The sequence below is a fragment of the Gavialis gangeticus genome, unplaced genomic scaffold, assembly GCF_001723915.1.
Source record: "Gavialis gangeticus isolate Ggan-Ray unplaced genomic scaffold, GavGan_comp1, whole genome shotgun sequence".
NCBI lineage: Eukaryota > Metazoa > Chordata > Crocodylia > Gavialidae > Gavialis > Gavialis gangeticus.
Genome location: NW_017729024.1, coordinates 61,233,081 through 61,249,408, shown reverse-complemented (window position 1 = coordinate 61,249,408; position 16,328 = coordinate 61,233,081). Strand labels below are relative to the sequence as shown.

Below are 16,328 nucleotides of genomic sequence, written 5' to 3'. Positions count from 1 at the left end.
TTGTGAGCTGCACCAGGTCTAGAATAACCAGACCCTCAGCTTCAACCTATACAGTCGAATGACCCATATAGCAGAATGAGTAATGGAATGCTACTGAAGTCAACCCTGTAGAAATACTATAACCCTGAAAGTGAGTCCAGGTTTATCCAAAAACAAAACCCAGAGAACCCAGGTTAATGACCTGAAGTATAAATTTGTGTCAAAAGAAACAAGACTAAAGCTCAAGGCTGTGGAATGCATTTCTATGAGGAGCAAGAAGCATCAAACATCACAATCTCTTGCACTAATGGCAAAATGGCAAGGCACATTTCATGGTGCCTCTCTTCACACCCACACATACACACGTTAAAAAAAAACAAACCATCGTAGAGCAAGTTATGCTCCAACCTTTTTCTGGCAAGCAAAAGTGAGCACCCAGGACAGTTATTCATGTTGCTTACTGTATTACTGTTAGGTGCTCAGATACCACTGTAATGAATTTAGTATGGGAACCTGTATAGGATCATAGGATGACACCAGAATATCTAGATTAAGTTACTAAATAATGAATTTGCCTTAAGAATCCAACAGTTCTGACACACCTGCTCACAATCAATAAGGGCTTCACACTTGTATCACTTTGCCTTTTGTGAAATAGAGAATATGTGATGATATGAGGGCAAGGGCAGAAATCTTACCAACATGGGAGGGGCATATCATCTTCTTCCCTCTAATCTTCATCTCACTGGAACCCTGGGCACAGCTGGGAAAAGAACTGGAAGCCCTCACTCTTTCCCCAAATTCTCAAATTGCAAATAGTGTCACTTGTTTGGACATGGTTGGCTCCTGACCTCTCTCCTGGCCAAAAGTGCTCTTTCCCTCCACCACTCTTCCAATATTACCCACTTCTTGATTTATAAAATAAGAAAGGGAAGTTCCCAAAGAGGAGCAAGGTTTTGACTGGGAGGGATTGGGGAAAGAGAAGCTGAAGTCTCTTTTCCTTTCCCCTTCCCATTCTAACCACTACCACCATCACCTTTCAGCTCAAACACCATTCCTTGAAACCCCCTCTATTTCATTCTGCAACTTCAGTGCATTCTCAAGGACTCTTCAGTTCACACATCTTCCCCCTCCTGCCAATTATTCTGTACTACCCCTACCCCTACCCCAATATCTCTTTACAGGATGCACATCAGTCATAGACTTCGCCTGGGCCATTTGCCTTTCTGGCTCCTACTACTCTCTTTGAGGCAAAATGGTATTAGGATTACCTGACATGAGGTCCTAGAGTTTTGTGGTATTTGGGACTTCTTCCTTGGGGAACCAACCTGTCCTTCAGCACAGGATGCAGCAGCAGCAGTAGTGCTGTGCTGCACCCTGGAAGGTAGAAAATGGAAATACTTCCAAGCACATGGGGTTCTCGTCAGAGTTTCCCACAACTTGGAGGAGTTGGCAGGTCTGCAAAGAAACAAAACCCTCCTCCAACCTGGTCAGACTATTTCTTCTTTTTTCTAATCTGTTTTGAACCCAAGTGTAAACGTTCCTTCTAAGTAACTTCCTACCCAGGCAGTGGTAAGATATCTGGCTGCTTCCCAAATCATACATGCTTAAACTTGTATAAGATGATATAAAGTTCATGTATGAGCAGACAGGGCTAAGTACACATTGAATTATTTTGTGCATATGTTTGGTCCAGGAATTTTCTCGTTTCCATCCGGAAATTCAGCCAATGCTGGATGGGTTGCTGAACAACAGAAAGGAATGGAAGACCCGTGCTGATGAGTATGATGCAAAAATGAAAGCAATTGAAGAAGAGAAGAAAAAGGCAGCAGAAAAGGCAGCTGAAAAGAAAGGTGAGAAATTTTGTGATATTCTCATATCTTGGTTAAATCTACTTGCACACACATTTTTTTTCCAGATAAAACCCTGGGTAAATCACCTTTCACCTATTTGTAATTTTGAACCAGCTGCATCTGTAAAAAGCTGCATAATAGGACAAACTAAAGAAGATGCAACTTACTCCCTAAAATAAGAATTGCAATGTAGTAGTTTCTTTCATGCCGACACTTTGCTGAAAATAAGACAATTTAATATGTGTGCAGTTTAGTTTGTTTTAATTTGTGTTTCTTTCTGGACCCAGTCCAGCTCTCTGCAACCTTTCCATTGGCTTCAACAGGAGCCTAACCAGAGCCTTAGTAAATATTGGGGGTTGACAGGACTGGAAGCGTAGATACATCATCTTCTCCAGCTGCCTCACTCCAGCAGTCAGACTGAGAATTAGAAAAACCTCAAAGTGGTTCATGGAAAATCCCACTATTTCAAAATGTCTTTTCTGTCCCAAACTGGAAAGAAAAGAATAAATATCCCCAGAGAGAAATTAAAAAAAAAAGTTCTGTAAATAAAACTGATCTTATCTAAACATTTAATTTCTACTTTTAATAAATCAGAATAAAACAAATACTTTGATAAGCTTTTTTTCCTATGGGAAATTGATACTTTTTGTCAAATCAGCATCTTTTGACAAAAACTACATCAGAAAGTTTTCACTGGACCTCAGAGAAGTATCCAAAAGCATTCTGGAGCTCAAACTATTTTGTATAACAAATATCTTGAATATCTAGGAACTCATAACATGTTTGTCACTATCTTAAAACTTTTAAAAGTAAAATGACTTTCCATCAATGAGTATTTCAAATTACAGTGGTGTTGGAACATTTCTGGATGCATATCTAAATACTTGTCTTTTTTCACACAGGAGAGGCATTAGCTTGCAATGGAGGAACAGCTCCCACATCTAAAACATGCTGTATAATCTAGAGCTCAGAAAGATGGTGTTTGAATGACCCAAACTGAGAAACATCTTGTAAAACAAAATCATGGTGTACAAATATAAATTCTGTTTTTACCATTTTACTACCTAAATTAGACCTATCAGCAGCCATGGAAGGGCCAAATCTTGTTTGCCTTACTCATACGAGTACTCTTACTGAAGGTAAAGAGCCAAATTCTGCCCTGTCTAACTCCACACAATGTCATTCAAGTCACTGGGGTTACACAGAGGTTAAGTCAGGGCAGCACTTGGCGATCTGAATCTACTTGTGTGACTGATGGAAGTAGGATATGACCTGAAGTCTGAACATGCCCCTTACATGCACACACTTACCTTGAAAAATGTTGAAATGATCATGTGCCCAATTCAACCCTAGTTGTGTGGTGGGTGAACTGTGGTAGAGTCAACTCCTATGCATCTCACAGGACCAGGTGTAAAAGCCAGCAATATGCAAACAGGAAATGCAAAGACTGACCCCTCAGGTTGCTTGGCTTCTCAGAGTAATAAAAATAGACTTTATCCAACAACTGATGCCTAGATTCTGATCTCAGGTATGCTGGAATAGACATGGAGTTGGGATGACACCCTGGTAACTGAATTCAGAATCTGAATTCAGAATCTGGCCTTTAATGAGGACCAGCACTGGGGAAATTAAAGTACAGGCATTAGCTGTAGAACTAATACATTGTTTTTATTTTGCTGATATTAGTACACCTTATTTTGTGGAGAAACTGGGCCAAATTCAGGACTGGTCTAAAAGATTGCAACTCCACTGAAGCCAAAGAAATGCACAATGACAATAATTCTGTATTCAGTAGAGTTAGATGGGTGTGCTGTAAATACATGGACCATGCATTTGAAGGGAAGGAGAAACCTATAGCTTCTCATTGCATGAGCAATATGTACTATCAGGGGTCCTGAAGAAACAAACATATAAATACTATATCATAAAGGTGCCAAATTAAGGTTGTCCTGGCAACCTTAATTGTGGCATTTCCTAATTATAGTTTGTAACATTAATGTCATTTCAGCCTAGTTTGAGTACTAGAGACTTTGCATGACCAAAGAGTAAGCCATTTTTGACCAGTGATGAGAAATGAGTATGTGAGCTTTGTATGGATACTACAGTTGGACACTTCTTTTGTTTCAGATTGCATCCCTTAATACCATTGATGTGCTAGATTGGGATTTGTTTAATTCACAACAAAAAGTTTCACAAATGCCTACTTACAGGAATGCTCAGAGAAACTAGGGTGGGTACAGGGAGATCTTTCTCTGCTCTCTATTAGGGTCTTGTTCACCTCTAAGCCACAGCTTTATAAGTGTTTTGGTATATGCTTGAGTTTTTAAAAAAAAATTATGTTGATTTTCCTGCCACCTCCTGTGTTTTTTCCCTTGAGCATATTACTTTAATATTGTTTCTAATACATGTGAGAGAAGAGTTAGGTTCAGAAGTTGATTCTGTCAGGTATGCTACAGTGATGATCAATCTAACAGAAGGAGAGTGACAAAACATGCTTGTTAAGGGCACAGCACATTTTGAGGAAATGTGGTTCTCAGTACTTTCTGCCTGCTCACTTGCTGCAGAATTTTCTTAGCTATGCTCAGAAGAACCAGCTATTTCAAATCAGAGGCCTCAGAGTGACCACAGGTGCTTCACAGCAAATAAGTATGGGATCAAAGGCTGTACCTTCAGAAGACACTAACTAGATTTTTACCATTTAAGAATGACATGCTTGACAACTTCCATAGGAAGAAAAAGTCCTAGATGCTGGAATATTTCCTATACATATATCCCACAAGCTCAAATTTCATATTGTAGGTAAGTGGATTCATGAAAACTGTTGGCTTAATTATATGCAATTTACTTTGCTATCTAATGGTGAAACAGATTATCATGGTCTCACACTGTTTGAAACAGAATAGCACTATTTTGGGTGCAAACAGTGTTAGCTAGTCAGTAACGGTGGTTATACAAAGAGCTATAAAAAAGCATTGGATTGTATGGTTACTGGAGCAGAGATTGTTTTGGTTGGGCTTAGACAGAGTACTGGGCCAAATGTGGTCTGTGACTATGTTAATATTGCCATCTAAACAACACAAAATCCAGGAGACCAATTTTAGTTGTGACATGCAAAATATGTCCCTGTATGTCTAGCCATGAGGTAGAAGATATTGGTGCTGCTGAGTGTGTGCACATAAAGTTCAATACCTCAAACTTAATGTTTTAACCTTGTATAACAAAGAAAGACGTCAGGTCACCTGAAATTTTGTCCTACAATACATGTTGTTTAAAAGTACTAACCACAAAAAAATTAACGGACTTTGTTAAATTATGCTTAGGGTGTAAGGTTAAAGTTTGTAATCCTTTATTCCCAACTTAGGTATCTAAGCCTGCCCCAAAACAAATTGATGTCTATTCTGTTGACTTCAGTTAGCTCTGGGTCACACCTTAGGTGAAAGAGAGATATTTAGTTTAGCAAGGAGAGCAGTGACTGATTGAGCTGTATAGGTGCTTTTGCAGTTTTTGAAAATTATAGAATAGAAAATCTTAGAACTGTGCCTCCAGACATGCTGCACTTCATTTGCTTTGAACTTTATGGTGACATTTAAAAATACAGTATATAATGCAACAAATTCATCTACAGCAGTCCAAATTATGTGCAGAATTGAGAAGAGTAGGTTTTGAAATACTGACCAATATTTTCCTGGAGAAAATGCTGAATATAAAAAGGTACTCGCTTTAGCAAAAATTACTAAGCAGGGTTGTACAAATATATACTAGCACTTTTTATCTGAAATTTAACTGTCTTAAGAATTTGTATTGGACCACACACGCTGAAAAACAACAAATATTCTGTAGTTGTGTATAGGACAACTGCACATGTAAGGCTCATTCTAAAATAAACCATTTAAAACTTGTTTTGCTGTCCTTGAAATAATCACTTTTAGTTTACATATTTAGTAGGACTCCTCTGATTTATATTTTCAAACAGTGCTTCATTTATGTTGAAAATATATTTAGTGGCTACACTAATTTATTAAGTATTGAAAATACAATGTTGGACAGTCAATGTGTAGTGGGTGTCTAAGCTTTGGATTGTTAAGAAATCTAAGTTTGAAACAATATCAGAAAAATCTGACTCTACTTTTAATAGTTTATTGTTTAATATTGAAAAAAAATTCAGTAGGCCATTTATTCCTGCTTGCAGTACTTTCTTGTTTACAAAGGTTCAGGGATACTCAGCAAGATATGCACCATTGTCATCCACCAAAATAAGCATTCCTGATCTAAAAAGGTAAGATCCTGGACCTCAGTTGAAAGCATAAGAAGAAGGCACAGCACATCCCATAATGCAGTTTATTATAAGGTTAATTTACTGCCAGCTCCAACAGGAGTAAGACTCCCACAGAAATTCAGTTACTTCATGCTAAGGACATATGACATGGTACCAAAGCTGTTTGTAGTAATAGGTTGCATACTTGGCATCCTTGGGTACCATGAGGTCTTTTGAAAGGTGTTACAAGGTGTGAGAAGGCAGTACAAGGAGAAAAGTGTGTAGGCTCACATTCCTGCCTGGCCACTGCCCTGCCCCATTGCAAGGAGGTAAGTAGTGTAATAAATTAATTTTTGAAATATGATGCTGCTCAATTCACAAGAGTTATGGAGGTGTGCCTCAGGTTAAAGGAGGGGTGCCCCAAATCTAAAAAGGTTGAGAAACCACTGCTTTAGTTTGAATGCCATCAAGTCCTGGTGGTTTATTAGTTTAATTTACCTGTCAGCAAGTGTGATGTATCTGTATCTCTTTTCCCAGGCTGCTGCTGGCTTCCTTGTACTCGCCTGCCATAGAATCATAGAGTAGAAGGACCGGAAGGGACTTCTAAGATCATCAAGTCCGGTCCCCTGCTATGGGCAGGAGGTAATTGGGTTCAAGCAAGCTCAATGATGTACTTGTCCAACCTCCTCCTCCAGGGATGGTGACTGCACCACCTCTGCTGGGAGTGTGTTCCAGATTCTAGATACCTTTATGGAAAAGAAGTTTTTCCTTGTGTCTAGCCTAAATTTTTCCACAACTAGCTTGTGCCCATTGGTCCTTGTCCTCCCAAGGGCTACCTTTCTGAAGAGATGCTCCCCTAGATCTTGGTGTTCATCCCTAACATACTTGTAGGTGGCTATCAAGTCACCTCTCAGTCTTCTCTTACTCAGACTGAACAAACCCAGTTCCTGGAGTCTCTCCTAGTAGGGCCTACTCTCTAGGCCCCTGATCATATGGGTGGCCCTTCTCTGTACCCTTTCAAGGTTATCCATATCCTTCTTGAAGTGTGGAGTTCAGAACTGGACACAGTACTCCAGCTGTGGCCTCACCATGCCAAATAGAGGGGAAGGAGCACCGCTCTGGATCTATTGGCAACACGTTGGCTAATGCAGGCCAGAGTTCTGTTTGAACTGCTGGTGACTTCGTTGCACTGATGGCTCATATTCATCTTCTGGTCAACTGTCACCTCCAACTCCCATGCAAGTGAAGTGCCAGCCAGTGGACCACCACCCATCGTATGGTTATGGTGAAGGTTCTTCCTAACCAGATGAGGGACCCGGCACTTGTCCCTACTGAACCTCATCTGATTGTGTTCAGCCCATAGAACCAGCAAATATAATCACTGCGCTTTCCACTCCCTCATCCAAGTCATTGATAAAGATGTCAAAGAGCATGGGCCCAAGCACTGATCCCTGGGGGACACCACTGGAGATGGCCCTCCAAGATGTGGCCATCCCATTGATTACAACTCACTGGGATTGGCCTCTGAGCCAATTGCCAACTCACCTCACTGTAGACTGGTCTAGGCCAGTACCCTCCAACTTGAGAGAATCTCATGGAGAACAGTATCAAAGGTCTTGCTGAAGTCTAGGTAGATGATGTCAACCTTATGTCCCATGTCCAGCTGATTAGCTACCTGGTCATAAAAGGATGCCAGGTTTGTTAGGCATGACCTTCCTTCAACAAACCAGTTATGAGCTTGTGGTTGATGGCCTCCTTGACAATCTTTTCAAAGATTTTTCCCAAGACTGAAATCAGACTGACCAGTCATAGTTTGCAGGGTCATCCCTCTTTCCTTTCTTAAAGATAGGTAACAAGTTAGCCTTCTTCCAATTGTTTGGGACCACTCCTGAGTTCCACGACTCTTTGAACAACCTTGCCAGAGGCCCCACTATGAGCTCAGCCAGTTCTTTCAGGACTCTCGGAAACAGGTTCAGCAGACTTGAAAAAGTCCAGCTGTTCTAAGAGTACCTTCACCTGTTCAGGACTGATTTCATGTGGACTCCTGTCTTCCCCATATTCTCTGGGCCTCTGGACCAGTGACTGGTTCCCATCTGATTTCAAGACTGCTGATGTGAAAATAAGCATTTAGGAGGTCTGCCTTTTTGCAGGGATCAACTGTGGGCTGCCCTTCCATATTTAGTAGGGGTCCCACAATGAAGCTTGATTTCTTTTCTTCCTCCCTATGTACCTATAGAAGGACTTTTTGTTGTCTTTTATTTTGGTTGCTAGTTTGATCTCCATGCATGCCTTTTCTTTCCTTCTCATACCTGCAGACCCTGGCTGTATGAGTGTACTCCTCTGGATGCTGAACCATTTTTCCATTGCATGTATGCTTTTTTCTTTTTCAGAAGTTCCCTAATGTCTCTGTTGAGCCAAGTGGGTCTCTTGGCCCCTTTCCCTCTTTTTGACCACATGGGGATGGCCTCTTTTTGAGCACTGAGAATTGCCTCCTTAAGGAAGTTAAGGAACCTGAACTCCCAAATCATCCAATCACTGGTTGTGAAGGGCCTTTCTGACTAGACTCCTGAGTTTACCAAAGTCTGCCCTTCTAAAGTCTAGGACTTCTGTTCTGCTGGCAGAATACCCAGCCTTTCGGTGGATGGTGAATTTAATCAGATCACAATCCCTTTCACCCAGAGTACCTCCAATCTTCAGGTTGCCTACCATGTCTTCCCCTTTGGTCAGCACCAAGTCCAGAGTGGCTTTATCCCTAGTCAGTCCCTCCACAGCCTATGTCAAGAACAGGTCATCTATAGCTGCCAAGAAGTTGGTTGACTTGCTGGAGCTGGCTGAATGGTCTTCCCAACAGACGTCAGGGGACTTGAAGTCACCCATGAAAATCAAGTCTTTAGTGCTGGCTGCCTCGATCAGTTCCCTGGAGAATGCCTGGTTGTTCTCCTCTTCTTGGTAGGGAGGTCTATAGTAGACTCCCACCATCAGGTCCCCTTCTCCTGAGCCTGCTTGTATCCTGATCCAGAGGGTCTCAAGGGGACCTCCCTGTGCAATCAAAAGTGACCTGTGGGCAGGGGTACTGCTTTTTCACATAGAGGGCCCCCCTCCACCCTTCTTCCCAACTCAATCCTTCCTAGAGAGCCTATAGCTCTCAATATCCACTGCCCAATCATATGTATCAACCCACTAGGTCTCCATCAACCCAATGAGGTCAAATTCCTTGTCTGCCAGAAGGAGTGCTTGTTCATCCTATTTATTGCCCATGCTTCTGGCATTCTTATAAAGACATTTGAGTTCACCCCTAGTCATCTCAGGTTTTGCAAGTGTCTCAGGACGTTGTACTCATTTGAATGTCCCCTATATGAATATCCCCCTGGGTCATCTTGGCCAGAGGATTTATGCCCAGCAGTGGAATCTACCCTCACACCCCCGGACATGCCTAGTTTAAAGCCCTCCTCAGCAAGTCGGTGATTCTCATAGAGAAGAGCTTCTTCCCTCTGCCCAGGAGGTGGATACTATCTTTTGCATACCAGTGCCGTTGAACTGCATACCAAGGTTGAGGAATCCAAAACCAACATGGTGACACTGTCTGTGAAGCTTTTGGTTGACTTTGATGCATTCCTCCCTTGATGACCACAGCTTCTAACTGGGAGGATTGAGAAGAAGACCACTTGTGCTTCTAGTTCTTTGAGCTTCACCCCCATGGTCTTGTAGTCACTCATGATTCTCCTGGAGTTTCATAGTTCATAGTAGTTTGGGCTCAGAAGGGACCTGAGCAGATCATCTAGTCTGACCCCCCACCACTGATAGGAGTATATGATGGGATCACACGACCCAAGACAGGTGTTCGTCCAACCTCTTTTTGAATTTACCCAAGGTAGGAGTGAGGACCACTTCCCTAGGAAGTTGATTCCAGATCCTAGCCACCCTAACAGTGAAATAGTGTCTCCTAATCTCTAATCTGAACCTATTCTCCAGCAGCTTCTGGCCATTGTTCCTTGTCACCCCAGGTGCTGCTGGGGGGAATAGAGCCTTTCCTATTTGCTGCTGATTTCCCCTAACGGGTTTGTAGGCAGCCACCAAATCCCCCCTCAGCCTCCACTTGCTGAAGCTGAACAGGTTCAGGTCCCTCAGCCTCTCATAGGGCCTGCCCTGTTGCCCTCCAACCAAGCGGGTGAACCCTCTCAAGGTAGGCCACATCCTTCTTAAAGTGCGGTGCCCAGAACTGGACGCGGTACTCCAATTGTGGCCTGACCAATGTCATGTAAAGAGGAAGTATCACCTCTCTGGACCGGCTTGAGATGCATCTTTGGATGCACAAGGTGTGGTTGGCTTTGCTGGCTGTGGTCTAGCATTGGCAGCTCATGTTCATCTTGGAGTCAATAATGACTCCAAGATCCCTTTCCGCCTCTGTGCTCACAAGAGGGGAGCTCCCCAGCTTGTATGTATGCTGTGGATTTCTTCTCCCCAGGTGCAGCACCCTACATTTATCTACATTGAACCCCATCCTGTTACCATCCTGTTACCATCTGCCCACTTCTGTAGTTGTTTTTCACCATCTCATTGGTGCCCATGTGGACAAGAAGCATCGGGTAGTGGTTAGTAGGGTGGACCAGTTTAGGGATTGTTGCTGTAACATCTCTAATCCTGGCTCCTGGAAAGATAAGAATGCCTCATCTATCAATGGTGTTAGGGCTGCGTAGTTGTTGTGCAGGGCTATTGGTGGAGTAGCTGATGCATGTCATGGCTTTGGACCTGATGTGACCAATTTCCACTCTCCATTGGTAGGGGCATCTTGCTGAAACTTGCTCTTCTGCTTGGTCTTTGTGGCATCCTTGTCCAGGTGCAGGGCCTGGCAGTAAGCATTGATGTCCTCCTCGTGTTCCCTGATGGTTTGCAGTTTGCTCACCTCCACCTGGAGCTCCCTCACCCAGCTCTCCATAGTTTCCACCAGTGAGCACATTCCACAAGTGGGAGTGCCTGTACCCTTGAACCCAGCCTCCAGCAGATGTGCCAGGCAGCCTCTGCAGCCTGGAGTCAAGGGCTCCGTCTGTGTGAAGGCCGGGACCATGGGCTCTGTCTGGGTAAAGACCCCTGAAGTACCAGGTAGGGGTGGTCCATTCAGTCCAGGGAGCCTGGGTGTGGCATGTGCCCATCACCATATTGCTGGGTAGGTCCTGTTCACACGGCTCCTTAGGTGCTTGTTTCAGTAAGAGACCAGGTGGTATGATTATCCCAACATGGCCCTCTCCATCAGCTGATGCTGTTGCTGCAGCCTGGCAGACAGGCTCAAGTAGCTGCCTGCAGGGGGATCGCTTGGCTTCCCGGCTTCCCATGCCTTGATGGGAATAAAATAAAGGGAAGCTGACTGGTGAAACAAAATGGGAACAGCATTTTCTCAGCAAGGGAGATGCATCCTCTTCACAGGGCTCCACCTCCTACATCCTGCCCTTACCATACATGTCAGGTGGACTTACGGTCTTCCAATGATGTCTGAGCCACTTGACTGGTGGCTTGACTAGTTGTAGAACCCTGCCACAGACCTTTCCCACCCTGCGCTCTTCAGGATACAATCAACCTTGACTCACATCTCTTATTTTCTGTGTAATCTATCTTTCATGGAATCTGTCCATTTTCTTGTCTATATCTACCTCAGCCACGTCTCATCCACAGCTTCCTGGGCAGTATCCTCCTGACCAGCATCACCATTACTGGCTTGTCCACCCCAGGGACGGGTTCCCCAGAGAAACCTTCATAGCTGTTGCCCACACACAGTTCTACCCCATGTCCCGCATCTGACCTCGGTGGGTTGCGAGTTTGGTTCTCTTGCACTGGCTATCCTTCACCAGCTTGCTTCCATCCTGGAGTTCACCCTGGGCTGAGACCCAGGTTCAAGCTGCTGCAGATCACTTTCTCTGTGCCTTCACACAGACTGGCACTGCTCCCTTCTTGGAGAGAGTGCACTTGTTCCCCTCTCCAGGGGTCTAGGCGCCTTGGCCCTTTTACTTTTAAATTTGCTGGGCCTCCTGGGCTCCAATCATCTCCTGCTCCCCTGTTACATGGTTGCTGGAAGCTGGTGTTTGCTGGCACTCCCGGGTTCCCTTCCAGCCATGTTGTTAATGGCAGTGGAAAGCTGGCATGACCCTCAAGCTGGGTTGGACAGGAATCTAGCTGCTCTCAGAAGCCTGCTTGTTCCTGGTAAAGGGACCAGCTCCCTGCTGCGTCTGGGTGAGTCTGCTGGTGGTGGCAGAGTTTTGGTGTGGCTCTGTGGTAAGAGGAACAGCGAGCCCAGCCATGTCCAGGATCCTGCTCATAACAGGGGCCAAGCGTTGGCTCCCTGTTACAGTATCCATTTCCTTTAGTTTATCCATCACCTCATCTGATACCTCCATTTGTGTCAGTTCTACTGACTTGTTCTCGCAGACTAGCTCTGGTGAGGGAATCTCTCCATCTTCTGTAGTAAAAACAGATGCAAAGACCTAATTTATTTTCTCAGTAATGACTTAGTCCTCTTTTAGCATTCTTTTTAAACCCTGATCATCCAGTGGCCCAAACAATTCTTAGGCAGGGTTTCTGTTTCTAATGCACTTGAAGAAATAGTTAATGTTATGTTTTATGTCTCTAGCTTGTTTCTTCTCAAATTCTGTTTTTAGCTTATCTTATTGTAGGTTATATTTGACTCGCTAAAGTTCGTGCTCACTTTTATTTTCCTCATTTGGTTTGAAGCCTCTTTTTCTTTTGCAGTCGCTCTTACTTCACCATTTAACCATGCTGTTTGCTTTCCTTGTTTGTTTGTTTTTCAGTATGCATTTACTCTGCCTCCAATACAGTGCTCTTAAGCAGTTCCCATGCTGCTTCCAAGTTTTTAACATTCTTTGATGCCCTACCCTTTTTTAATCTTCCTTGGTTTTGTATAGTTCCCCTTTTAAAGTCAAAAGCTACTGCAGTAGATTATTTTGATTCCTCTCCTTAAGAATATCAAACCCAATTACACTGTGATGACTATTACAGAGCAGCCCAGCAATTGTTACCCTTTGTACCAAATCGTCTGCAGTATTTAGGATTAAATCAAGAATTACCTTTCCTCTTGAAGGTTCCAGGACTAATTGCAGAATGCCGTCATTGATGGCAGGGGTGTCAAATTTACAGCCTATGAACTGGATCCAGCCCACAGTGCCATTCTGTCTAGCTCAGCGGTTCTCAACCTTTTGCACCTTATGTCCCACCTACATAAGGTAAAAAAATCCTGGCCCCACTGGTTGGCAGGCAGGGGGACTCCCCCACAGGTTAGTTGAAAAGTGAGGGGGGGCCCTCCAGTGACCGATCAAAGTGTGCAAAAGTAAAACTGGAAGTCCCACCGTGGTACTTCTGGTTTCGCTGCTGCGACCCGAGTCCCCCCTAGAGGACTGAGAAACCCTGATCTAGTCCACTGTGCTACTCGAAACTGGGGCCATCCGGGGGCATGGCCTGTGGCACAATTCAGAGCCGCCAGACCATGCTGGACATAGCTGTCAGTGTTAGGGGGCCCAGCAAGTGCCAGACTGATACAATCCTGTTTGTCCTGAGGCTGCTAACATTGCAGGCACTGGCTGCGCAGATCTGGCCCAGGAGAAGCTGCTGCAGGGCAGATCTGGTTTGGGGCCTGGGCTGAGTGACATCACTGATTTATGGCATCTCTAAACCTATTTTTTGCCACCTGTACTAGGGTACGATTTACCCAGTATATATGTTTAACTGAAGTTGCCCATTATTGCATTCTCTACTTTTGCAACTTGGATTTTTTTGGCTGATACCAATGACTGAGTCAGGGATCCTGGTTTTCTCCGATTAAAAAATCACAACATTTCTGACAAAAAATCTCAAATTCTCTGATAAAAACCCCAAAATCCATTATTAAAATTAAAAGCCCCGTGCAGCCCCCCCCTAGCCCTGCTGGTGCCCCTCACTCACCTATAAAGCCATCCCAATCCTACTGGTGCCCCTCATTGCCCACACAACAGCCCCCTACCCTACTCATGCCTCTTGCCCCTACCCACAGACCCTGCCCCACCGGCCCCACTGGAGGAGGCCCCCAGCTGCCAAGCCTATGGGGCCAGGGACTCAAGTCTGCAGCTCCCTGCCCCCAACAGCAGGCAGCTGCAGCAGAAGCAGCATGGAGCCAGCTCCCCCACTGCTCTGCCTGCTTGGGTGGGGATGGGGGCGGGGCCAGCTCCTGGCCTCCCCCCACCCTGCTGGTGCCTCCCAGCTGTGGCCCGCAACCCCCCAGCCCTGCCAGAGGGGCCTCCAGCCTCCTGCAAGCCCCATTTACCTCAGGGTCCAGGAGTGAAGAGTGAAGCTGAGTTAAGTGGAGCTGTGGCTGACTGATAGCCTCCCCCACCCCCTCTCCCGCCCTGTTTGCAAACAGCTGTTGCAGGCTGGAGCTCAACCAGCCTGTACAGCTCTTAGCAAAAGTAGGGAATTTGTGGGTTTCTCAGATAAAAGGAGAAATCTGCATTTTCTCTGATTAAAAAAAGTGAAATCCATGGTTTTCTCTGTTTTTTGGTGGAAAATGGAAAACAAGGATCCCTAATTATTAACCAGCCATATCAGCTGATACCAATCTGATTGCCAATATGCAGCCTGGCAGCTTGGAAAGTGTTTGGCTGGTAAATCTGTGGGAGGGAAGGGGCATGGGAGTGGAGATCGAGACCTCTGTGGTGAGGGAGGGAGTGGGGCTGGGCCAGGGGCAAGCGCTCCCCAGGCAGGGCAGGATGGAATCATCTGGGGGGCAGCTCCCACCACTGTGTGCACCCCCAGGGGAGAAGAGGGGGTGGTATGTGCCCCCCAGATCTGTGCATGGGATGAAGGCAGGCTGCCTGCTGTGGGCTCAGGGGCTGCGCTGGCCTTTTCCCGCGGGGGGCCAAGGTCGGGACTGTGCTTGGAGTGGGCAGGGGTCAGGTGGGGGCAAGCAGTGATGGCACTGGGAGGAGGCCTGGGGGGGCTGCAGCCACCCCAAAATTTGCTGTGGCCCCCTCTCCGCTGCTGCCACCTGCCCAAAGTGCGGCCCTGGCTCAGCCCTCCACTGGGAAGAGGTTGGTGCAGCACCTGGCCTGAGCCCACAGCCCAACATCTTGGGGGCACATGCCACCCATGCCTCCCCCAGGGGTGCGCACAGCAGCAGAAACTACCCATCTCCCAGACAAGCTGCCTGCAGCTACATCCCCCACCCCAGCTGGGTACACCTGCCCTAGCCCCATCCCCCACTTCCTCCCTCACCATGGGGGCCTCAATCTGTCCTCCCACACCTCTTCCTTCCCCTATGCCCTCCCCCCACAGACTTACTGGCCAGACACTACTCTCCAAGCTGCCCAGCTGCATTCCTTGCCGTATACATGCTGAGGCTGCACTTACGCAAATGGTATTTATTGGTGACATTATCAGCCACATTGGTCAAAAAAAGTCAATTGCCGATAATGTCAATCTTCCTTTTTCCAGTGCCGATATGATATGAACCAATATATCCGTGCACCTCTATTTGTGGCCTCTCTCAATTCCCTTAGCACTTTTCTAGCTTGCTGTTATCCTGGATCAGTGGTCAAAATGTATCCTGGGTGCATCAATATGTGCTATTAATATGATTTATCCTTACTGCACAGTAAAATAAGGTACAGTAAGCCTTCCCCATGGACTTGTCTACACATGTCCTGTTGCATGCAGATTTGCTCTTTATAGGAGTAGGCAGATCCAGGCTTGCTCCTGCTCCACTCTGTCCCCCTGCAGCAGACAGGGGGAACTGCTGGCTCCAGCCACAGCTGCCCAGGTGCCAGGGAGCTCTGGGGGTAGGCTCAGCCTGGCTGGGGGCTTGGGGGGCTTTAAGTGCTGCAGTGCTACCCAGATCACTTGTGGCTACACGCCCACATGCAGGCTTCCGTGGCCTCATAGATGTGAGCATTTACCCAGGTGCCCTAGCTAAACTGCTGCTGCACATCTGCCTAGGGTTACAATACATCTGAGTTTTCCCAGACATGTCCTCTCTTTAGGTCCTCCCATCTCCGTCCAGGCAGTTTTTTTAAAATATCCACAAATGTCCAGGATTTTGCTCTGCCTCAGCTTGCCCCAGCAAAGAGGTGCTTGGGGCTGGGGAGAATGGGGGAAGGTGAGTGGAGGCTAGGGCATCACATGCCTCTGCACATGCCCCAGTAGGTGCAGGCAAGTAAGTGTGTGTATGTGTATGCCTGTGTATGGCACTAGGGCTGCAGCAGGGTGGG

The 16,328-nt window shown here is 45.7% G+C and overlaps 2 protein-coding genes across 2 annotated transcripts in view; one reads left to right on the top strand and one right to left on the bottom strand.

The window, feature by feature from the left end:
* The window catches only part of PDE6B (phosphodiesterase 6B), a 40,638-nt gene extending 34,907 nt beyond the window's left edge, over window positions 1-5,731 (top strand). Inside the window, exons 21-22 of the mRNA XM_019517147.1 lie at window positions 1,676-1,832; window positions 2,735-5,731. Coding sequence (XP_019372692.1) covers window positions 1,676-1,832; window positions 2,735-2,796 — 219 coding nt within the window. The 3' untranslated portion in view covers window positions 2,797-5,731. The remainder of the gene's footprint in view (window positions 1-1,675; window positions 1,833-2,734) is intronic.
* LOC109297420 (purpurin) overlaps window positions 1-16,328 on the bottom strand; it is a 221,201-nt gene that overhangs the window by 104,173 nt on the left and 100,700 nt on the right. The gene's annotated exons all lie outside the window — the stretch shown is intronic.